We start from the raw sequence: 25,983 nt of genomic DNA on the forward strand, positions 1-25,983 counted from the left end.
GATTACATGAGGGACTGGAGAGTTGGTCAGGGATGGCCACTCCACTGAGCATAGTAGCCTCTGGATGTACTATATGCATTCAGCTGCTCATAGAGGTGTCTCACTTCTTCCATCTCCAGCAAGAGGGAGTCAATATTCCCACCCACCAATCTCATTCTGATATGTACCACACAGCTCTCTGCATCTTTTAAAAGTTCTATGTGGCAGAGAAAACATTAGATAAGCTGAATGGCATGGCTGCCAGATAAGGGATGGCTTTACCAAATTCTCTAAGAGTACTACATTTTTTGAAGTGTATTAATAAATGTAGTTATTTTATAATCAAGCATATCAGATGGTGGACAAGTAGAATTTGTGCCAGGGCTGATATATTTTCAGGGCAATTTTGCAAGGGTTCTTTAACTCCTTGCTTTTTCACCTTTCCTGTTGTTGCTTCTGATAGTGGGAGCAAAGGTGGTTTGTGTGTCTACGAGAGACTAAAATATGGAAGGTCCCTAAAATATCAAACTTTTATAAACAGAATAGAGATCAGGGTATACGGACATTACAAAGGATCTGTGCCAGGACCCAGAACATCGAGGAATGGAGAACTATCCAGCCACTAAAATAACCCCCCGAACCTCTCATGCAAGGATCTCAGTGAGTTTTACAAATAATAATTTAGCCTAGCAATATCTGTTTGAGATAAGTATTTACCCATTCAATAGGCAAGTGAAATGAGGCACAGAGAAAGGCATCAAATGCTCTGGTAATGGGTGAAACAAGGCTTCAAGACAACAGATTGAATAGGCATGACTAGCTTCAAATGATACGGCATGTTAGTGGCACTGCAGAAGCAAGAATAGAACTCGGGAGTCCTCCCCAATCTTCTGCTGTAACCAGTGAAGCACATGTCACCTTACTTTGTATTCAGAGGGGGAAAAAAAAAAAAACACTAACAAAATATATGGACATAACTGTTGCCCAATGATCATGTAACAGAAAGTGGGGCTGAGCCTGAAAACTGCTGAAAGTATAAATCAATAATGCACTCATTATTATACAGAAAGTGTATATTGTGTAATGTATACTTGCATATATTTTAAAGGTATGTCTAATCCTTTCAAACTGATTTGCAAGATCTACTTGGTATTATAAAAAGATAACTTTTCAAAAAAATTATATAATTGAAATCACAGTAAAATGATATTTCTAAAACCTTTCTGCATACTGTATGTGATGCATTGAATGTTAAATCTATTGTTGAATTACAATTTAAAAATATGAAAACTCAGCTGAACATCTCAGCACTGGTGGAATACAAAACAAGATCCTGTAGTATGTTTTAGAACTTTTTTCTTGTTTTGAAGAAATATGATGATGCTTTTAAATAGGGTGACCAGACAGCAAGTGTGAAAAATCAGGATGGGGATGTGGGGTAATAGGAGCCTATATAAGAAAAAGACCCAAAAATCAGGACTGTCCCTATAAAAATCGGGCTATCTGGTGACCCTACTTTTAAAGGGAAAATATCAATAGAAATAGAATAAGCTACCTTGCATGTGCTATAGAAGTAATCAGACAGTACCTGTCAAATATTCTTAATGGATTACTTTTGTATTCAGAAAACCATTCTTAATACTGTTCCATAAAAATAATATTATGAGAGGCAAGTGAAAGAAGACAGTTTTAAAATGTGGCACTTCAGTAACAATATGTATGCCTAATTCCCATTAATGTCAATGGGGATTTATATGAAAGCTTGTAATAAAAAAAATTATTGCAGTAAAAATTCCCAAGGTTTAAGTTCCTGAACTATGTTGGGCATTATGGAATGTCTTCTTTTTCTTTGCTTGTTGTTTCTCCACCTTTGTGCAAAGGATAGGATTGGGGCAGTACTATTGGTTTGCAAAAAAACTTGACCCACATTGGCCACTCTGTTTAAGTTAATCACCATCCTATGTTTCCGTCATTTGCTCAGTCTCTCTCCTGATCACCTCTGCTCCACCTCTAAAGAATAGGCATCAAAGGGCATTTTCATGTGATGATTGTTTATTCACATTAATATAAGGAACATCACAGCAGATTCATGGTTTGCTGAATGGTTAGTACTTGATTTTCAGCAGAGTTGAGTACTCAAAATTCCAGTTAATGGGAGCTGTTGGTGCTCAGAAGTTTTCAAGCAGGAAAAGCTTATGTGCATATGTATGCGTAGGGCCCTACCAAATTCACAGCCATGAAAACATGTCACAGACCGTGAAATCTGGTCTTTTGTGTACTTTTACCCTATACTATACAGATTTCACAGGGAGACCAGCATTTCTCAAACTGGGGGTCCTGACCCAAAAGGGGGTTGCAGAGGTATTGCAAGGTTATTTTGGGGCATTGTGGTATTGCCACCCTTACTTCTGCACTGCCTTCAGAGCTGGGTGGCTGGACAGTGGTGGCTGCTGGCCGAGGGCTCAGCTCTGAAGGCAACAGCACAGAAGTAAGGGTAGCAATACTATACCATACCATCCTTGCATCTGTGCTGCTGCTGCTGGCAGTGGCGCTGCCCTCCGAGCTGGGCTCCTAGCCAGCAACTGCTGTTTTCTGGCTGCCCAGCTCTGAAGGCAGCACCGCCGCCAGCAGCAGCACAGAAGTAAGGGTGACAATACCATGACCACCCTACAATAACCTTGTGACACCCCTCTACACACACTATCCCCTTTTGTGTCAGGACCCCTACAGTTACAAGACTGAAGTTTCAGATTTCAATATCTGAATTAATAAAATTTATGATTTTTAAAATCCTACAACCATAAATTTGGTGAGGCCCTATGTATGTGTAACAAATCCATGCCTGAATATGCAATCAGTCAGTACTGTCAATAGTGAGGCTTGAACTGAAGACAACCTTCTACAGGAAAAAGCAGGCACCCCTACCACTTGAAGTGAAAAATGGCATGTTTAACTGCCAGATTGCAGCTATCTGCATAATCTCTGGAATCAGGCACTACAAAGATATGTTTGCATGCTTACGCACCTAGGTAATTTTCCACATGAATGGATTCAGTATATGCAGTAGGTGCTTCCACTGAACATTATTCCCTATGGACAAGATAACATTCACTTTTTTGAACGTCTGGGCCACAGATGCTTGTTTACTAATGGGGTCTGAAAGAGAAACAGAGAAGGGGATAGGTCCAGTGGGGGAGTAGGGAGAGAAAGGGAAAGGAAAAGCCAGGAGAGAGGGGATGGGAAAAGAGAAGGGTGGCAGACAGCAGGTTAGGAAGAGAAAGAACGGGATAAACTAGTGGAGGATAAAAAAACAGGATGGGCCTGATGAGGTATAAAAGAGAGAGAGAAATGGAATAAGGCAGTGGGGAGAAAGACAATGGGATGAGCGGGGTGGGGGGGGAGCAATGGGATGGAGAATCCTGAATAAGATGGAAAAGGATGGAGAGATGGGAGAAGGTGAATGAGACAAATGAAGGGGAAAAGCGGAATGGAGAGCAAATGACAATAGCTGGACTGAATTTCAGGGAAGAGAATGGACACAAGTCCGTGTGTATGGGGAGGATGAAGAGGCTTCACTCACAAGTGTTAAACTCATACTCTGTCAGCCTGTTATTCCACACACAGAATGTACAAAAATAATAGAGGGAACAATGGTTGAGATCCAACATCCCTCTGACAGCTCATCTACACCTAGAGCAAACTGCAGTGCTGATGGCCTTTTCACTTAGACAGGAGATAAACATTCTTGGTGTGGGCTCTCTTTTGACAGTTGCTAAACTGGTCCTTTAGAATATTGAATGAGAGTGGTTGAGAGTGTCAGGGGATTGACTGTGTGCTCTGCATCAGCAGTATCACCCAATGGAGATGCTCCAGGGCATAACACAAGGGCCAGTTATGGTTCGGGGTAGCGTCACAAATTGCAAGAGTCCAAAGCAACAGAGCAAAGGATCGGGTGAGAGTGACTGTAAGCGACGACCAGAAAGATGACATTTAGAGATAAAATGGCTAGAAAGAATAGTGGTTACTGGCTAAGGCGGCAAATAGTACAGTTTGTCCAAAGCCAGCGTCAAAGGCAGGCATAGATGATGAGCCTACTGTGGGTGCATTTTCCCCTAGAAAGAAGTTTGTAGCAACACTCTCTTTAGTTTTATAATAGAAATAGGAGAAGAAAATCTTATAAAACAAGTTCTTGGAATATCTCCCACCACCATTTCTTCTCATTGCCAGACTTCCAGATTTTCCTCTGCTGCTTCTCTGCTATTTTTCCACATTTGCCTGTTTAAAGATAAACAAAAGGCAAAGAAAGGAAAACACATCAGGTCTGCAGACTTATGGCAATGATGACTGTGCCTACACTTCTGCTGCAGTGCAGTCAGATTAATGCTGGATTGTGTTGGTTGCTAGATGGTGCTAACTTCTCACAGACAAGGCCTAAGGTTCACTATTGCCTACCTCAAGTGCCTAAATAACAAGTTAAGTCCTACTGTGCTGATGCTGCTAGGTGTATAATTAAAAACAGTATCTGTCTAACAAAGCTGTCAGCTAACGCCTGCTGCTATTATGCAATAGCACAGAGTTGGCTATTAATGGGTGACATGACAACTCACCCCTCCTGTCCCCATAGTAGACAGAGCACCATTTCAACATTAAATTTTCTTCCAGTTCTTACCACTTTTAAAGCAACCTACAATTTAGCTTTAAAATAAAACGATCACACCAAGAATTTGTTACAGAAGCAACACGATCTAGTAGCCAAAGAACTCCATCCTGAGTTCTAGACCCTGACTCCTCTCCAAATATAACTGCAGCAACTTAATGTGTCTGTCTCATTTTCCCTGTCCCCCCAGTGTTCAAGAGCTGGTGAGAGAAATCTAGTCCTCCAAAAAGCTTTTTTTATTAAGTTGGGGGGAAAATAGTTAACTATCTTCAGTTTAGAGCTAAATGACTTGCTGACAACGTCTTTTGTTTGTGCTAGTTCCAGATGTGTCTGGGCTTTATGAAGGTGAAGTTTATTTCACCTCAAAATTCACTCCACCTATATAGAGACCAACCACTTCAGCTCTATGCTGAAGAAGCATGATGAAGTGAAATTACTGTCACTCCTAGGGCCAGAGTGCTGTACTACCACACAGCCTTTCTGCCCATTCACTACAGCTGCTACTCCAGCCATAGACTGGAACACAAGTCCATGTTCTTCTTCAGTGGGCTTGTGGACCACTGGGCGTGTATAATCATTTGCAGTTCAGTAAAGTTCAATTTCACAGGACAGAAAAATATCACAATTATATTGCAAACTACAGCATGTAAATGTAAAAAACAAAACTAACTGTAACTTCCTAAAAGTTACATTACAAACTTGTTAATATTGCTTTAATTTATAACTTCCTAAAGTCTAATTATAGGGAGTAAACATGATGTGGTGGGAGGCTAGAGATGCAAGTCCTTGTTCCAAAACTTCATGTTTAATATTGGATAAGCATTTATCTTGGTATACTCATTTCTCTATCTGTGACACCGGGATCACAATACAGGGGAGTTGCGAAACTTAAGTAAGCCTTCAATATTAATTTCTTGGAGATACTCAGATAGCTGGTGTTTTAGAAGTACAAAACATTATTTCCTGCCCTCAAATAATTATGTAGCCTTCTTATATTAACTTTCATCCAAAAGTATCCCCTGGTACTGTACGAAGGCTAACTAATGATTTTAAAATACAATAATATGCGCACGCACAAGAGAGCACGCGTGCACAGAATACCCAAAGGGGTCAGCGTAAAGGTATGAATCTGAGCTGGCCACATTATTTATGGATGGCAAAGGCACAAATGAGTTCTAAAGATGATCTCAAGAAAATAGCCAAACCATCTTTACACCACACTCTATCATGTCTATAAAATGGGCGGAACGTATTATATGGAGCAGTGTAAAGGTTTCATTGCCTTAAGTAAATTTTTTAAATGGCTCTATTTAGATTTTGAAGTTTACACTTCACTTTGATAAATGGAATGGTAGAAGGATGAGCCCAAGTTTGCCATTGTTTTTACTGGTCTGGAGGAAGCCGTTTACAAGGATAAGTTAACTGAGTAGCAGATCATTGATTTACACTGCAATGGCTGTCTGTGACCACTGAAAGTTCAACTTTTCCCAAAATTTACCAAGCATAGTGACTGCAGTATAGGGGGAAAAGTGTGTGGGGAGAATGGGTAGGGAAGGGAGAGGAACAAAACTTACTATGAAGAATGTGGAGGCTGCCTGTAATAAATATTTCATGACTGTTTTATACAGTGTTTGCCCGACTGTTTTGTGCAATATGATTACAAGGGGTTAATTTCAGCAGAGTTGACAGTACACATGTAGACAAGCAGACAGTAGCTTCTGAGAGCCCCATTTCCTGATACGTAAAGTGTCATTCATTTTGAAAGTTTACCTTTAATGCAACAACAGTTTAATTCTGCACAAAATAAGCCATTGTTTTAAAACCAATGTTTTGCAATCAACTTTAATCTATTTGCTAAAATGATACATTCTGGTTTTCCTACCTGTGACTGTGGATGAGAGCGTTGAAAGCCAATCCATCAGACCAGCTAGTGGTGAAATTGATAACATTGACCTGCGGGTAATTGCGAGTTGACTGGCGGACCCAGCTCAGTAAGATCTTTTCACTGTTTGTCTGTTGCAACCCAGCCATGATGTTTTTCATTACATCTTTGACCTGCATTAGAAGACAGAATTTCATCAATGGCTGAACTTATTTATTCAAAGCAAATGCTTTTCCTGACCCAAATAAGCACCAATTCTCTTATCCTTTAGCTTAAAGTGATAACGAATGGGGTCTCATAAATAAATGAGTTATAATTGACACCATTGTATAAAAGGAGCAGGGAAGCCTGACTTTGCTAAAGTGACCAGTTTTGACCTGTCTTCTTTGCTGTGTATTCAATATATTCACCACTACGACAACTAAAAGTCTGGTTACTGGATATAAAAATGTACATTTTGGGAGTATGCTTTGCATGGGAATCATCCAGGGAGAGAGTTTATTTGAAATGCGTTTTTTCTTAAACAATTTTCTTACTTAATAGGATAAGTACAAAGGTAGGTAAATCAATGGGGTGCATGAATGAGAGCCAAGTGTGTCCTCTAAGTACAGAGCAGTACCTTCCACTAGAATATAAAAGGTATACTTAAGAAATATACATGCACACACAAATAAAAAGACAGAACATGTCCATTTAAGCAGTATTGTACAGGTTTTGTTTTCATGAGTGAGTTTAAGTAGATTAATTATGAATTGCTAATCATGTTCCACTCTGATCAGAGGGACAGATATGCAGGCCTCCCACTGTTATTTCACTGTGATGACAATTCTGAGAGCTTCCCAAAGGACAACACTCTGTCTGATAGGTTTTCAAGCTGAGAACACTTATGCATTTCCTAGCCACATTCATTACTAGTGACCTTAACAGTAACTTCTATTAAGCAGTGCCTAACATTGGGTTTATGCTGTCTTAAAGGACGGTTTTGATTTTGTTTTTAAATCAACGCAGTCTCTATTCTACTATGTTTCCAACCAGTATTAAATATCTTCTAGGATAAAGGACTAAATATCCAAACTGGACATTTATAACTTGTCCAATTATCCACGTATTGTTTCATTCTGTACTCTTCATACAAGAAATATCCACTGAAGAGTAATTTTTAGATTTGAAGCATTTAGCATGCATGGTCACCTCCAACATGAATCTGCCTCAATTTTGGGGAGTAAAAAATGTAAGTAACATCCAATAGTTAGCATTTCATAAACATGCTAATTAACTAAAGCCTCAAAAGTTCTACAGTAATTCTGTACAAACATATCAGGTGCTATTTTATAATTCTTCCCCTGACATGCTTCAGTCTGGACTCAATTTATCTGCAAGATATCACATTTCCTTTAACAAACTTAACATTTCTTTTCCAAGTTAATTATCAGTTAAAATATTTTTTAAAAATTTCAACTAAAACAGACAATTCTATGTGCTACATCTCTGTAAAATGACTTGTACAATTGATATTACTGTTATGTATTGTTTATGCTGATGCATGTGAATTTAGTAAAGATGAATTAGAGGAAAAGGTGCAATTAATGTAGAAGGACGAAGCACTATTTAGAAGTAGGAAACTTTTGTGATAAGGTTCTAATATTTTTCACCTGGAGAAAGGAGCCAGTGAATGTGAGGGACAGCAGGAACAAAGAGATAACAGATAAGGTAACGAAACATATCCAGATTTGTTACTGAAACAGGCAAGATTTGTTCTTACATGTTTTATGCAATGGGAACATGCAGAGCTCAGAGGAAAACATGAATTTCTGAGTGAAGCTACTCATTTTTCCATGCCTCTGGAATACATGCTGCCTGAGGAGTGCACATCACACGTGATGAGCATTTTTTCCCTAATCAGACAGTTTACAGAAAAATTTGTAACAATTTAATTAAACTGCTTGCGTTAAACCAGTGAAAACTCATGTGGACATCAATTTAAAACATCTTTTACTGGTTAGGTTGTCTTGTAATTTTATAGTAAACTAAATAAATATAAGCCAGGTTTAAATTGATTTAAGAGTGTCCATACACAAAGTTGCACCAGTTTAACTAAACAGATTAAAACATCACACCTTTAGTTAACTAAGTGCAATTTTGTATTGACAACACAGAGAACATCAGATTCACTCTGCCATAAAAGATGAAATGTTGCAAAAGCAGCCACATGCAAAAGGGTCGATTGGCTATTACTTAAAGTTCAGTCTGACTGCTGCTGAATAAAACAAGATTAACTCCGTAATAAGGTCAAATGTGAGTCTAAATTGTAACTTTGAAATTCTTATTGTTGCTTAACAAGATGCTTACACATATTTCAAGGTGTCCTTATACGGATACAACACAACATTCATATTGAATCAGGTATGATGTTGGTTTGGGCACCACAGGAAGATGTGAACTTTAGTATCATGGTATGTACATACCTAAAGTGAAATCAGGCTCTGTTGCAGACAGTGGCAAAACTCCGATTGACTTCTATCTGAGCAAGTTTTTAAACATTGAATCATTTTAAACCACCCCATTTGGCAGCGTTCTTTTTGCTGATTAAAGTTACTGTGCCAGTGATTACAGGTACCACTTACGTTACCTTTGATAATTCTAAAATAAAGTGAATGGAATTAAGTAGAGCTCATTTGTATACAATATAATCTTGAGATGTCCGTTTAAACTAATCTCTAAAATCCTTGGGCCAGATTCTATGTGGCCTTGCAGCTTGGGTAGTTGATTATACTAGTAGATCAAATGTGAATGGCAACACTCACTCACTCTGCACTGCTGTAAATGGTTACGCAAGGTGCAGGGCAACAGAAAAATCAGTCTTGTGCTTTTTAATCTGATTTATACCTGTGCCTGGATCTTGTGAGCTTTTAGGTATTGTTTTGGCACGCCACTGTGACAATCTCTGCCATTATGGTCACTACTTTTAAAAGACTATGATAAATATTGTACAAAGTATGCCTTGTGAAGTATCATTTGAAAACTCAATCTGCTGAAAATTATTGCCCTGGTAAAATGTGTGTGGCAACATATGTAAAGTTATAAGATTCTACTGTATAACACTGCTGTAACATGTTCCAAAGTTAGAATGGCAGGCCCAAACCTGGTTTTTCAGATACAAAGTCAGATATCAACAAAGTCAAGTGGGCTATCATTTAGTTAAGTGGCCATTCTCTGGTAGAGGGGAGGCATGAAAAAGAAATTTACATTTCATCATAATGACACCCACAAGAGACAGTTTGCACCATGACTAAGCAAGGATGTTTCTAGCACAAGAAACTGAATTATAAAGAGGGGAGAAAAACACTTGACCACCTTCATCTCGCTCATGACATCATCATCTCTTATCTCAAAGAACTGAACTGGGGCAGGGGAAGAGTCCTAGCTGGGACAGTACAGACTGCTGTAAGCTTATGGTGAGAAAAATCTTTTGCTTTTAAGGTCACTTCAACGCTTGTCAATGCTTTATCTTTTCATTACTTTTGTAACCAAACCTGACTTTTATGCCTCATTACTTTTAGTCTCTTGAAATCTTTCCTTTCTTTCTGTAGTTAAACTTACAGTATTGTTTTATCTTAAACAGTGTGTTTGAACTGAAGTATGTGGGAAACTCCATTTGGTATAACAAGGCTGGTGCATTTAACTTTGATGAAATGATGGACTTCCTATGAGCGTGCATTGTCCAGTACACGGCTGGGCAGTCCCAGATGCACATTTCAGGGGGACCAGGCTGGGACTGAGAATTTTGTGGTGTTGCCCTGTATGTAGTTCATGAATGGCTGGCAGAACATTCATACAAAATCACTCCCAACTATTTTACAAGTCAGAGGCACTGTCTGAATAGGCTAGGAGTTGATGTTCTTACAGCAAAGCAGTGTAAAAGGCACCCCAGTTCAGAGATTTGAGGGGACACGGTGTTCAACAGTCCAGATTGTACCCTGGAGAATGTCACAACCACACTGTGGGCTGGCACCACAACAGCGTGGATTTGTATATTTCAGAAAGACTAGACAAGACATTGGTCTCCTTCAGGTCAGAAGATCTGCACCTCTATGAAAAGATTCATATTGTTTTACCCTTTAATCCATGAGGTAGAAAAAACAAAACAAAAACAAAACAGGAAAAAATGCCCTTTCAATTGTTCATGTGTGGATTCCAGCTTTAAAATGCATGTACAATACTATTCCTGGCAAAACGAGCAGGGGCTCTGAATTAATCCAGAAATACATATTTTTATTCACTAGTTTATATTAGCACATACATCTTGCATTTTATTTGATAATCATATCTTGTTTGCATTCAGGATTCTACAATCCGATATCTTCCTTAGAATCACACCACCACTTACAGGGATTTTTCATCCTATTAACATATGGAGGATATATATACACTCTATCTTAATTAGCCTGCATAATTTTTTTTAATACATCACAGCAAGAGAAGATCTAGGTGGCCAAGAAAAAAAATTGTTTAAGGCATCCCAAAAGAAAAATTAAGTCATTGACAGTTGAAATAACTCAGTCTTCAAATCACCCAACTCATTTGAAGCAAAGTGGTTAAGAGTCTCACCTCTCTGCCTCTCGATTGCTGTGATCAATCTTATATGACTAAATGCAAATAGCAATATTGTTTATATTACACCATAGTTCTTCATGGCCATATATAGACATAAGACTATAAGGAGGATTTTAAGGTAGATGATTAACATAATGCAAAGGGACTACAAACTATGAAGAGAGGAAATTGAGGGAAAACAACAGAAAAGGGAAAAGAAACCTACTCTCAGAAAAGTATTATATACAAGGATTCAGGGAAAGTATTTTGGGTCTATGTCATGCTACTTTGTGTGTGTGTTTGTTTGAATGGAATCATAGATTACTGAGGACATCAGAGGTAAGAATAATGATAAAAACAAAACAAAAAGTTTGTTTTCGGAAGGGATTTCCTTTCCCAAGCAAGCTCAGAGAAAACCTAGACAAAGGTCAACATTGAGCTCATGTAATTGAAGCTAATATCCTAAATCTAGTATAATCTGGATTTAGGGCTGGACATGTAACTAAATCCACATTAGTGGTACTGATGATAATCTCCTGCTGTCAGTGGACAGTGGCAGACATCCATTCTCATCTTCCTAGACCTTTCTGTAGCATTTGACACAGTTAGCCATAGGACATCTGAGAGAGGCAGCATGGATCTAGGGTAAGGCACTAAAATTGTTTGAATCCTTCTGGAAGCAGTGATGGGAAACTGCACCTGACATACTAGACCTCCCACTTGTGGAATTCCAATAAGGATCAATTTTCTCTCCAGTCCTATTCAACATCTTGAGGCAGCTGAAGCTGAGTAAAGTTTTTCAGACAAACTAAAAACACACACAAATGCAGTTTTGGCCACCAAACTGAACAATTGGTTGGTTGCCCAGCTCTACATACAACCACTATGTGAACTGGTCAGACCGACACGGGCTCAAGTTTCAGCAATATGCAAACCACACACAAATCTACCTATCCTTCACTACATATACTCATACCACCACCAAGATTGCCCACAGGAACTAAGGACCATCACAAACCTCACCATCTTTTGCTCTAAGTGCAAGGTGCATTTCTTTGATTTGCCTTCTCTAACAAAGATTTAGCAATGTGTAGAGGTTATCTAGATTATCTTTCTCTCTCTCTAAATATACATACACATACACACACTTCAGAACCAAATACTGCATGCAATTCTCCTTCTGGGGAGAGGATGTGAGAATGAGCACTACAGATTTTTGTCATGTTGCTTAATACACTATGGAAGGCAGTCAGAAGCCACAGTGATAAACATGGTATATAGAATAGAATAGGATAGGAAAAAAGGGAACATAGGCCACTCTCACAAATAACTTCCAAAACATTAAATTCTCAAGTACAAGACCATGAACATAGTACTGACTATGATCATTGTGAATAGTAAAGCAGAAAAGCAGGTACTGGATTAAGATAAGAGCACAGTGAATTGCAAGGGGACTGCAAGCCTAAAACTCTGGTTTCGAAGGAAAGAAAGTGGTTTCTGGCCCATACAAAGGCAGTGGCTGGAGGATAGCAGAGACGCAGTTAAATCCAGAACTGTGGTAATCATGATCCAGCAATGAGTTACTTTTGTTCTTACCTTTAAAAATGTGAGCAGTCCCAACAGAGCTACTCACATGCATAGCAATTTGTAAGATCAGGGCCTATATTTGTAGGATGAAGACCACCAAGCTAAGGAATTGCAGACCAGAAGATTTTTTTTTTTTTAAACTTTCACAATTATTAACCAAAGTAACATTTTCATTTTTTCCTCAATCCAGTGCAGTCTGCCAACTACCTGGAACAGTGACTGTACTCAAATATTTTTCACATGCTATCCTGAAAATATTTCAGAGTACAGGAATTATTTTTACATAGCCATAATCTTCAATTTCTTAAAGAAACTCCTGGTGGCCTCAGGAGCATGAGGATGGAGAAGCCAGTTAAAAGAATACATGAATTCCTTCAAAATAAGAGGCTCTCGTTGCCCAGTAGTTCCTTGTGATTTAATTGAATAGTTAGGATTTCATATCTATTGGTGCAGTGCACATGAAACTGTACTGTTGCATACAGATTATTAATCCAGTTGTTCAATGAGATGCACATAGGCCCATGCCCAGTCCCAGCAACTTTAAGACTCTCCTTACAGGGACTAGGGGTTGCCTGCATGAGTCTCTTTAAAAATCCTCTTTCTGAATACCATTTGTTTTTTCCAGAAGAGTTAGCAAAAAATCATTGTATGGTTTAAGCTCTGTAAAGTATGCTTGTTGGGTTTTTGTTTTGTTTTTTTGGGGGGGAGGGGATCACTCTGAAACTGGAAGTTGGTTAAAATTAGTAAAAAAAATAAATAAATAAGTGCACACAGTTTATAATATACAGTATTCCTTTTTGTTATTTACAGAGCTTTTCTCTACCAGAGAGAAATAGCTGAGAAATTAAAGGTGTTATTTTACTTTTGTTTAATACTTAATGTGGGACTGAGACTGGGAGTAGAGCTGTGTGACCACAAATGTGTGGAAAAGGGGGAAACCTGAGAAAGGACTGGAACTTCAAAGAAAAAAGCGCAGTAATAGATTCAGAACCATACACATTAAAGAGCTTTGGCCAAAAGTGACCACCACAACAGTATGGTATAATCTGAGAGAAAATTCTAGTGAGAATCTAGAGAGTAGGATAAGACAAGAAAGGACAGAAATACCACATACAATACTGAGGTACCTTTGAAAGTCTTTCTTCACTCTGAGCTGATTTGCCTGGACTATGCTTTCCCTGATGACTGACTAGGACCTTCCACAGAAGCATATTCACTCCCTGTGGTTCCAATTGGCAAACTGATCTCTCTCAACTGTCCTATAAGGCCCAGGTGTCCATTAAGCTACTTAATTGCCACCCAACCACTTAGATAATTAACAACTCAGGTGGACATGGGTTGGTTCATGCTCCTTAGCAGAACCTGACACAAATAGGCTGGTCTCTGACTCCCCTAAAAGGCCAGCACCGATGATATACATATTTTGTCAGTAGGCTGTGTTTCAGCCAAGCATTTCACCTCTGTGGCTGCTTTCAGTTCCCACTCCCTAAGTTGCAAATAAAACAAATTAAAAACAAGTTCTTGGGGAACACACCCATTATCCAAGTATAGCCTGTTAGCAGACAATTTGGGGAGTCCTAGCTCTCTAATTGAGATTTTCTTCAATAGCAAACTGCAACATTTCCAGATATTTAGTTACAAGAACAATCTGCAACGGGGAAAGCTTTGTCAGGCAACTAAGGCCTGTTTCGTTCTCTATAACTAGCATGTACTACAGCCTGCTTTGCTTTCTTAGGTGACTGAAAATACCCCTTTAGTCCTGATAAAAATGTAACATTATTTTAATATATTTATAACTAGATAACTAAAGGATCAGGGACATATTTCTCAGTAATATAAATCACTCTGAGACCTGGAAAAAAAAAAAAAAAAAAAAAAAAACCCTAATAGATGACAAAGGTTTTCTCCACAGAGTTCTTAATCTGCTTTTCCTGTGCCAGTCCTACAAAGGACATAGGTTGCCCCCACGGTGCCAGGCTCACACCAACTTTATGCAGGGGTGTTTGATTAAAGGGAGAACAGCCCAAATTAAAAGCTAGCTTTACTCAAGGTTTCCTTATCCAGCAACACTCTGTTGCTGTACATTAATGCCTTCCTGCCAGTCCTCCTTTAAATTGTCATAACATCTGTCCTTCTGTCCTTTGATAAGAGAAAATAAAAGAACTAAATTCTGGCCCGTTTAGAAGGGAAAGAAGAGAGAAAGTGAAAGAGCCAAACCTATTTGCTGAGAGGTTTTTGTGAAAATGGGAACTCAGCTCAGATCCTACAAACACACACATACTAGTGTTACACATGAGTAGTCCTACTGCATACAGTGGCACTATCACAGGAGTAGGCAACCTGCGGCACGCGAGCTGATTTTCAGTGGCACTCACACTGCCCGGGTTCTGGCCAGGGGGCTCTGCATTTTAATTTAAATTTAAATGAAGCTTCTTAAACATTTTAAAAACCTTGTTTACTTTACATACAACAATAGTTTAGTTATATATTATAGACTTATAGAAAGAGACATTCTAAAAACATTAAAATGTATGACTGGCACGTGAAACCTTAAATTAGAGTGAATAAATGAAGACTTGGCACACCACTTCTGAAAGGTTGCCGACCCCTGCACTATCACATATGTAAAGTTAAGTACATGCACAAGTGTTTGCAGGATTGGAGACTGCTAGTACCTTAAAGCCCCACCCCAATCATCCTCTTTCATTTACCTCTCATGTTTCTGTGGCATTTTAAAGAGGTACTTTCAAATGAAGCAGCATGACAGTTGTTCAAATCATACATCATTGATGCAAGAAACCACAGCTTTTGCATAGGATTGCATTCCTAGTTCATCTTTAGTTCCTACCAGGAAACCAAAGCATGCACAATGAGTTGATCCTAACAATGAATGTATTCTATGACACTAGTGAAAGAGGATCAGATCCAGAGTGAAAAGGACATGAACCAAACTAATCTTCTCAGAGTCAACAGAGAAAATGAAATAGTGGTTCCAATCTGAGCAACTCACATATGCAACAACACATTAAGTACGTTATTGAACAATTTTCCCCTGGTGTAACGCTACTGAAATCAATGGAATTGTACTAGGAATAAATCTGAAAACCACTACATTAGTTTGCAAACTTCCACTGATCCAAATAGCTTACATTATGCATGCTAAGAGAATCAGAGCAACATGGAGGATACAGTGATTCCCTGCAGAGAAAGGAGAGTTATTGTTTGGAGAAACAAAGAAAATCCCAGGGACCCAGTTCTTCCTTGCAGAATATCCTGAGGGGAAAGAATGAGACCCCTGCAGAACCCAGCACAAAAACCGTGGACCAACAGCATACATCCTGAGTCCAGCTCCAGACAGCAGTTCAGGCTGGTGGATATTGTTACTGTTTCTTATTTCATGATGGGCAGAGTAGCTACATTTGCACCAAGCAGGTACTGAAAGATCAGACATGTAGCTGGATATCCATATATATTGTGCCAGGGAATTAATAAGTGTGTTTTCTGTACATAAACACACACCATGAGAGGAATGCTGGGAATGGGAGAGGCCAGGAAAAAAAACAACAACTAGCAGTAAAGATTTCCATAACTCAAAACAATGTGGAGAAAAAAGACAGTATATGAGTCTGCAGAAAAGCACACTCACATCTATCTGTAGTTTATATACATTAAAACATGTATTGCTTAAATTTTTGCTAGAAGTTTTCACAGTTACATATGGTCCAGTGCTCATACTCCCATTACCTGTGCTTCAGAGACAGTACTCTACAGCCTTCAAAGCAATAAGTAATCCCACCAGCTAAACCAAATAAGAGAAGTATTTTAAGGCCTTTCCTGCAGAAAACCACTGTTCCCTTTTCTGTGAATTTGTGTGTGGGTGGGGATGATTGTCCTTTGTGTGTGTTTCAGAGTAGCAGCCATGTTAGTCTGTATCCGCAAAAAGAACAGGAGTACTTGTGGCACCTTAGAGACTAACAAATTTATTAGAGCATAAGCTTTCGTGGGCTACAACACACTTCTTTGTGTGTGTGTGTGTGTTTGGGGCTTATCAGCATTGGCTCATTGCAACATGAAAAACAATCTTGCTTATCTTTCGCCAGAATGCTAAAATGCCCTAACTCTGTGTGTGTGTGTGTGTGTGTGTGTGTGTGTAAAAGTGTAAAATATACTTAGTATGAATCTCTACCCCATTGTCAAAGGAGCACATACACCCTAAACTAATATCAAGCCCTTCCTAGAATATAGCTTTAATGGTATCTCAAAAATGGTTAACATCATCCTAAGCTTCCTACCTGAGCATATCTGTCTCTGTGGTCTCCTTGCTTGATCTGCTCTGTGCTAATTCCCATTCTCTCTAGAGGGCAAGGCCTATGTCCCTTATGTCCAGGGTGGAGCTAAATGTGCCACACCTGCCTCAAGGAGTTATTAAAACTTCAGCTGCTTTTTGCAGGGTTCTAACAACATCTGCGATTGAGTGGGTCAATGGTATAAAAAAAATTAAAAAAAAAAAGCAAATGTATGATGACTTTAGTATTTAACCGAAAAAGAAAAACAAAAAAGTCATTCTTCTTCTGTTATTAAAAAGGTGAACAATTCTTCCACATTAGTTTTGCCTATTGATTTTTCAACAACTCACAGTAAAATTAGAAAAGCTGCTATTAATGCTCCATAACCTATTTTATAATCTGCTGATTCTTAATGTCCCAGATAATATGCAAACAAACCATTATCAAATTTGCTCATTTAAGAAATGAGGACTTGGTGAATGGCCTTATTTTGTTTGAAATGCCTATGTTGTTTTATAGGTTGGGTGGGTAACAACATGCAAGGATCATGTAACACACATTTCAGAGAGAACCTTCAACAGTATCCCTCACCTGCCAATGGAGAATTATATTCCAGATCAATCCAAGGGTCAGTTTATGATTTCCATCCACTATGTCTGTGCTTCCAATATTCACCAAATCAACCTATTGGAGAAATGCAAAATAAGTACTGTATGAAAAAGTATTTGGATACTAGTGCATTTTGTGAAAGAAACCATGACAAAAATGTAATTTATTTTGGATTTTGAGAAATATAGGCATTTGAAGTAGTTATCTGATTAATCTTGAACCAGTTTGTTTAAACCACATTTTTAAATATTATAATAGGTTGGGGCGTTGTTTTGTTTTTGTGAGGGTGCATACATTGGCAAAAGTAAACATTCAATGCTTATTTGAGAAATGAAACAATTAAAGTGCAGGCAAAAAGCAAGTGGCAGAGTTAGCGATATGGAGATATAACTGTCCAAGCTCTAAAGTTAAGTGAAAATATAAAGTTAAAATACAATAATTAAATACAAATCCACCCCTACATGTTAATGCAATATTAAGACTGTACAATTAAAAATCACAAACAGACACTTCAAGGAAATACACACAATAAGGTTCCCACAGCAACTTCAAAACTGTCACTTTGCACATTTTGTTTTACAATTTACATTTTACCAAAAATAAAAACCCTCTAGTAATATTGCAATGCATATTTGGCAAGGAAAAAAAAGGAAAAAAAGAAAAGAACCTATGTACAGCCAGCCCCTTTAACATTTATGTGGGAGATCCCATTTTCTTCTTTCCTGACTTTGTGATTGCAATGTAATGTTTCATTAACTGTTTCGAGATGTACGAGATATCCATATTGAAGTCATTGAGAGTTTTGCCAGCAGACGATGCATTTTGGAGGACAGGGAGGAGGTCAGGGCTTGTTGCCTGGAGCACACCCTACTGCATTTCCCAAATATGGTTCTCTGAATTTGCCACTCCAGCACATTACTCTGGGGTAATAGCCTCCCCCTGGGGGCCTTGTCCTTCAAGATGCTGAGTACTCTTTGTGAAGTATTGAGCACCTTCACCTCTCGTTTCTTACATTGGGAGACCAGGGTGCTCAGTATATCAAAAGAGGCAACACCTTGTGAAATCATGTCCTGAGTTTGAAACACCTTTCTCAAGTATCTTTTTTAACATGCAAGTTCAACTCCTGTATGGCCAAAACTGTATCTAGAGTGAGACTCTGGGGTCAACATCATGATCTGCACTCAGCACGTGGACTCATGGAGCCCTGTACTACACAGCTAACTCCTGAAACTAGTAGAAATAATTTTTGCATGATTGCCAGAAGCAGGCACCACAAGGGCACAGGCTGATTTTGCAGAGTTGCTATACACCTGTGTGGGGTCATTTACACTAGCCTCCTGCCCACAGCCAGAATTTTTCCAAAAAATGTAACTTCTTTTTCTTAACTGAAAAAATCTGAGAACTCAGAATGACACTTTTTTTTCTTTGAGAATTATTAAACAGTTACAAATAGCAGTGTCTGAGTCAGATCAGAATCAGATCAGTAGTCTCTCGGTACACTTTCCACGAGGACATTAGATGCCATTCCCTAGATGACAAATGGGCTCTGACTTGCCTAGGATGAAATCATTTAGGGCATCCCCTACACATTCTGTATCCCTTAAGGATCAGTGTAAACAGAATGACAAATCCACACATATTTTGTCACAATGCATTTGGCTGGCCATTGAGACTTGTTATATATAAGCCAGAATAACAGTACCTCAGGGTCTTAGAAGTCAGTCTACCATGGCTAAAGTGGAATAAGTTGCCTGCCTTCGGAACATTTCCATTTTAGAAACCCGTAGGGCTTCTACCTGGAGATTTGTACATAATCTTACACAGCACTATTCTCTCAATTTAGCATCTAGATTCAAGGGTTGTCTTAAAAGGGCAGTCCTGCAATGCCTGTTTCATTACAGCTTCTCAGTTCACTTACTGTATGGACTGATCATTAGTTTGCCACAAGTGGGATTCTCACTGCCCCAGCCATTACTGAGGGGGAGCTGTGAAGAAGGACTGCTCCCCCAAACCAGAGAGAAGGAGCAGGCTTCCCTGTTACGTCTCCTTACTGTAATCCCTGGGACTACAGAGAAGCAATTTTAAGATACACATCAGAAACTCTTTGAATATAGTCCCCTCTGGTTATTTATACTACCCCATTCACCTTCTTCTCCCCTTTTAGGACTCTAAAGTTTAGCAGAAGTACTTGGAACCACATGCTCCTTTTAGAGTCTTGGCGCCAAATATTTGGTGCTGTAATGGGGCACTCCTGGAGCCCAACAGATGCTGCTTTTCAGAGGTTTCTGAAGCTTAGCAGTATACACATCCTACACGTGTGACCATTCAGAGGCCATGGATTCAAAGAACTACAATTGCGGGAGAAGGTTTTTTAGAGAGGGTTTTTAGTTTTATAATCTGACACTGCATAATATACATGATGAAGCCTTAACCTATTAAAAGGGTCAATTTTAACCCTGTCCTAAACAACCTTGACATACTCTTAGCATTATTTGAAAGAAGCTTGCTGTATGAGCTGTACTTCCTGTACACATTAGAAAGGCACTGTAGCTATGTGCTAGAATTTCAATGAACAACCCACTAGCACATTTTCCTAATGCCCCCGTAAACAGATGTTTTAAACAATTTTAAAAAGTAATATTATACTGTATGCATGTAATGAAGAGTTTTTAGCACATTGACAAATATTTGACCACTGAATTTTTTCAGAGTGATATACAATTGTCTATTGCACATCGCATCCTTTCAGTGATGCAGAATTGGCAACTTTTTAAAAAATTTCGTTAAAAATGTATGGCCTCCCGTAAAGATCTCTATTACCAATTTAACACTCCCGTTAAATCACTTTGACTTATGCACAAATGCTCAGCTAGGTACACGTTACCTCAGAGTTAGAAAATCAATGAATCCATGTACCAGCTGAACTCAAGCACATTGAAAGACTTACTGTACCTATCAAGAAATCCAATAGAATATGCGGCTCAGAATGCGTGATTACTATTCCATCACAGCTTACTGGGTTTTAAGTGAATGTTATTATTAATTTGAATCTATTCTTGAGGGGGCGGAGGGGAGGGTTGTGATATAATTAGTTGGCCACTAAACATGTCTGATAAAGTTATTGGTCAATTAGAATGCCTGTAAGAGGTAGATACTAAGGGAATATTTACTCCAATATTATAAGAAGCATATTGGCCTGAAGTGTCAATCTTAACAGAATAGAATGGAATGTGCGGGGGGGGGGGTTTAACCTGGCTCACATCTTTAATGTTGTTATCCCATAAACACCTAAGGAAATATACTAGAAATTGTTTCTCCTAAGAAAAACCTCAGATGTTTAGACATCACTCTACCGTATTTTGAAAGCAACTGTTTAATGAGTTGAAATTCTGATAGCTAGAATCAACTCCTATTTTACTAAGGATGACTTACGGTAATGAACACTTTTAATATTTATTGTAACACCACATTAACAAAGAATTGCACTGGATCAGGCTTCAAATAGCATTCATTACAGATTTATTATTCAGCTACTTTAAAACCTGCTGCCAGAAAACATCTGAATTATATTTGGCACAAACAGACAGCCGTGTTGCAGAACCCATAGATAAGTTAAGTCACATTAGTACCATTGCTTTGATGTATAGTGGACTTTAGAAACTGTATCCTGTATCCAGGGGTTGAGCTATCACTTATAAAACATTAAGCATGATGTCTAATGCGTGTTCTGACCTTGTCCAGGTGATTACTTACGTTATTTTTCTGCAAGACCTGCAGTGCTTTGTTGACATTGTTCAGAGCATGAACTCTTGTGGAGCCCTTTTCTTTTGCCTGTAAGCACATTTAAATTAAAAAAAAAATGCTGAATATAATGAGACCACTTCTTTAAGTTCATGGATTTGTATTTCACAAACTTATGACTATTTTGGAGACGATACTATAATTATTTCTATATATATGCAAAGTAGAATTTAAACTACTAAATAAAGACAATTGTGAAACAAACAATCTTAATTTGAGGGCTAAAATGGTTATTGACATTTTTTGAGTGAACATATAATCAAAATGTATATAGGAATCAGATAAATTCAGGTTATTTTTATTATGATTAATCTCCCTTGCCACAGAACAATTTAGGAACATTACCATGACAACCAACCAGATAAGCATCAGCATGTATAATATTTGCAAGTATCTCCTCTCTGGAATGTGACTCATGTTGTCAGCTTGTTTCCCTACATTTATGAGAAAGTTTAAGAGAAAGCTCTCAAGCTCACGAAAAACAAAAAGGAAATTCAACAGGCAAGAATCCAAATATTTTTGCTGTGTTCTTTTAGCATTTACATGTTAGTAAGGGCAGATTTGATTCCCTTTAGTCAGGTTACTTCAAGACATATATTTTAAATGTCAACTCTGTGAAAAAAGTCTGTCTAATTCTACACAATTTATTATAAAACCAATTTCTGTATATCAGAGTTAAACTATTTAACTGAGAAAGCCTAGCTTCCCTTTAGTGTACAAAGGGGATGTCTGCTTTACATCCTTAGTGAATGGCCATATTGTTACCATTTGCACCTGCACTATTATGAACCTGCTACTCCCAGGCTCAGTTGTGCTCACCAGTCCAGGGAGAGCTCCAGGATTAATTCTGCTTTAGGAAGGCAAAATCCTTCTCAAAACCTGTCTACAGTAGGAATATTTTTTTTAAAAAATATCCCATCTTTGCTAGCATTTGATTCAGCTACACTAACATTAGCAACCCAGAGTCCTCATGCAGATGGACTACTACCTTCTGCCATCATTTGTCAAAGAGGAAGAAGAATTTTATTTTATTTTTTTTAAAAGAATTAAATTTAAAGAAAAAAGCATCTCCAAATAAATACAAAATATAAGCAAAGTTCTAAGTTGGAGGGAGAGAAATATATTATGCTCAAACAAGGAAAAGAAGGGGAAAAGCGATGCTGCATACAAGTTAGAACAAATCTCCAAAATATGATTTATCAAAGCTTTTGAGGTTTTCCCATAATTAGCTGCATATATGGTAATCATTGATGATATATTTAATCATGTGTGGCTGATCAGATAGAAGATAGTATAAAGTGTAAAAATTAATATGGTCACCAAATGTTTATAAAATAGGTCCACAAGGTTTTTAACAAATATCTCTAGTGAGGTACTAAACAAAACAAGGGGTCAAAGATGAAATTCACTTTTAGAATACATACTTAACTGTGGCACCTGTCCAATTTAGGTACCTATCCTCAGAGATGCTGAGAGCCTCCACCAGTGCTTAATTTGTGTCAGGGCTGAGCCCCGGCACCTCTAATCTTGGCAGTTCATAGCCCTGGCACCTCTAGGCTTGCTGCATCAGTTATGAAAGTAAAAAATTTGCTTGAGCCCCGGCATGTCTTTAGTTACAAATTAAGCACTGTCCTCAACGCCTACTGAAGTCAATAGGTGTTGATGGTGTTCAGCATGACTCAGGATTAGAGGCTTGATCCTAACAGGTGCTGAGTTCCCTCAACTCGAACTGAAGGCAGGATTAGTTGAGGATGCTCAGCACCTCATAGGAGTGCTCAGCACTTTGTCTGACGTATCCATTGAGAAATACTAGTGTGATTTTAGCCAACTATCAATATCTTGCAAGACTGCCATGTGGAAAAGTACAGTAAGGTTTGTAATTACAAAAATGTATACATACAAGTTTTTGGCCTGTAAAACCTTCAAGGAGCTCCAGAAGTCTTCGTCCATCTCGAAAATCATTAAATAGGTCTTCAATATAGTGCTTCCCAAACTGAAATAAATATAACAATGGCATGTTGTTAGCTAAACCAGCAAGGGATAGAAATGATTATCTTTCACAATATCACTCTTATTAAAATGTGAGGTTAGAACCATGGAGTTGTGAGCACTTGTACATTTTAAAAATGCAGAATATGTCAAAACATTGCTCTACTAAATATAGCAGTTGTCCTACAAGACGAAACAGGAGAATAGCTTGCATATAAATTGATACAAATAAGACTCTTCTCACAAATGTCCTTGTTGAACAGGCACTGTCTAATAGCTGAGACCCTAATTTCAAAGTAACTTAAAATGATTTTTACTTGGTGAGGAATGCACACCACACATTAATTCTCTAAATTACAAGATAGTCATCATCTGTCTGAAACTTATAAAAAGCCAAATATTTTTGTGCTCCCACTATTAATTTATACTGTAATAGCAGAACTCTACACTTAGTTATTGACAACATCCATAAAGCTGGGAGACAAACTAGGCTTGCTGACTAAGTTGCAGGGGGAAAAACAACAGGGAAATTAATTAATATTTGCCAAATGAAAAAGGAGAGAAATATTAATTTTAAACGTCAAGGAGGATCTTTTACACAAAGGTGAGAAACAAAACCCCCAAACTATCAGAAAACAGCTAAGTGTCACTTCCAAGTCTTATACTCAAACTGTAGATGAGTTGAACACCCTCAGCTGTCATCTGAATCCATTTTAATTGAAAGGTTCAGAACCTTACAGGATCAGGCACCATGGTTAACATTTGGACACGTATTGAATCATACCATATACGGGGGAGTGGGGGGACGTAAGATTTCCTCCCTTGCTTTTCACTGGCTGAAGGGGGTGAAAAAAGGTGGTTTTTATCTTTTCTAAAATCAAGTCAGGTTTTTAAGTTAATGCTTATGTCACTGATTAATGAATAAAGTAGAATGAAACAGCAAGGTGATTTTTATAATGCTTAGCTGATGTGTGGTTTTACCTTCACATTTATTTGATACCTGATAGTTTTGTGACTTTGTATTAGAGCTGGCCGAGAACCAGAACAAAATCTAATGACTGTTTTGTGGATGCTAAGATTTTGGGTTGATTCATCTGTCTCTGAGCACAATATACTTGCTTATTTGTGAAGCTTCAGAGATTGATTTGTCATGAAATATCTGTATTTTGATTCACTGGAGATTAAGCCACACCCTGGATATAACTGGGCCTTTTATCACAGATCTGTGTGGGAGTAAGAGGCAGTGAATCAGTCACTCAATAAGGAAGCTTAATGGTTTTGGATTTTTTCTGTTCACAGTTACTCACTCAATCACTCCAGTGCTCAGTGCAGCTCACACTAACCAAATCTGAAGCTCCAACATAAGCCACTAAGCTAATAACCCATACATTGCCATTTGATTGCTTGTGAAATGTGTCAGATGATACTGAATAGATTCATATGATTCACAAAGACAACCCCTTCCAATCTTAGTTAAATTTTCTATTTAACAAATAATATTCAATCTGCTCCATTTCTTACAGTGTGTTTAGTATGATGGACAGCTCTGATAGAGTGTTTTACAGTGATGACACAGGAGCATGATTTAGGACATCAGACAATCACCTGCAGAGGCCAATAAAAAATTCTATACCCAAGTGCCCCGATGAGGACATGCACCACTGACACAAGAAGCACAGTGTGCACATGCAATGTGTAATCCAGGGGTCGGCAACCTACGGCACGTGTGCCAAACATGCAAGCCGATTTTGAGTGGCACGCTGCTACCTGCCGTGGTCCCGGCCCCCAGCCCCACTCAGCCTCCCCCACCACTCTTCCCTGCGGGGGCAGGAGGCAGAAGCTTGGGTTCTACAACCAAAAGTTCCTTTTTCTGTGCCCCTCTCTGCTCCCTCACCATACCCCACTCACAGTGGTTGTCCTTGGTCAGTGAGGACCCAGGGTTCAGAGGTGCAACTGTGTGAGTTCACTGCACTCCTGGGGAAGAAGGCACCTTGCTTGCACTTGCTCTGGCTGGCTGCCCTGCCAGCCGTAGTTCCTTGCCACCTGGCCCTCCCGCCAACGGTTCCTCTCTGCTGGCCGCCCTGCCAGCCACTCGTTGCCTTGCCATCTGCTCGTTCGCCGGCTGACAGTCAGGCACCTTCTCCTGCCACATGGTTCTTTGCTGTGACCTCTACACATCAGTCTCTTAGTAATTTTCAGCTCTTTGCAGGCTGGGGTAGAAACACTGTCCCATCTCAAGTAATTTCAGCTCTCATTTGAGCACTTTAACATAACAAAGAGGCTCCTAATGAAGCCTATTCAGCTCTTAGAACAGTGGGGAGGAACAGGTTAAACCACACTGGGGACCCAAGGCTATGTTTACACTATGCAGCTTTTAGTGACACAGCTGTGCAGCTACAGCTATGCTGGTAAAAGGCAGGCAGTGTAGCCGCTGTTTGTCGGCAGGAGAGAGCTCTCCTGCTGACAGAAAACTTCCACCCCAAATAAGCAGCATTAGCGTTGTCGGCAGGACAGCATTCCTGCAGACAAAGCACTGTTTACACCAACACTTGTCAGCGACAACACTTTTGATTTGTGTGTGTGTGTGTGTGTGTGTGTGT

General features: G+C 38.8%; 1 protein-coding gene across 1 annotated transcript in view; it reads right to left on the reverse strand.

The window, feature by feature from the left end:
- Window positions 1-25,983, reverse strand: part of LOC112125929 (dystrophin-like) — a 1,989,526-nt gene that overhangs the window by 1,409,855 nt on the left and 553,688 nt on the right. The window contains exons 3-6 of the mRNA XM_026648920.1: window positions 23,295-23,387; window positions 21,347-21,424; window positions 17,576-17,668; window positions 6,519-6,691 (exon numbers count right to left, since the gene is read on the reverse strand). Of these exons, the coding sequence (XP_026504705.1) occupies window positions 6,519-6,691; window positions 17,576-17,668; window positions 21,347-21,424; window positions 23,295-23,387 (437 nt within the window). The remainder of the gene's footprint in view (window positions 1-6,518; window positions 6,692-17,575; window positions 17,669-21,346; window positions 21,425-23,294; window positions 23,388-25,983) is intronic.

The sequence above is a fragment of the Terrapene carolina genome, unplaced genomic scaffold, assembly GCF_002925995.2.
Source record: "Terrapene carolina triunguis isolate 2854851 unplaced genomic scaffold, T_m_triunguis-2.0 Scaffold22, whole genome shotgun sequence".
Classification (NCBI taxonomy): Eukaryota; Metazoa; Chordata; order Testudines; family Emydidae; genus Terrapene; species Terrapene triunguis.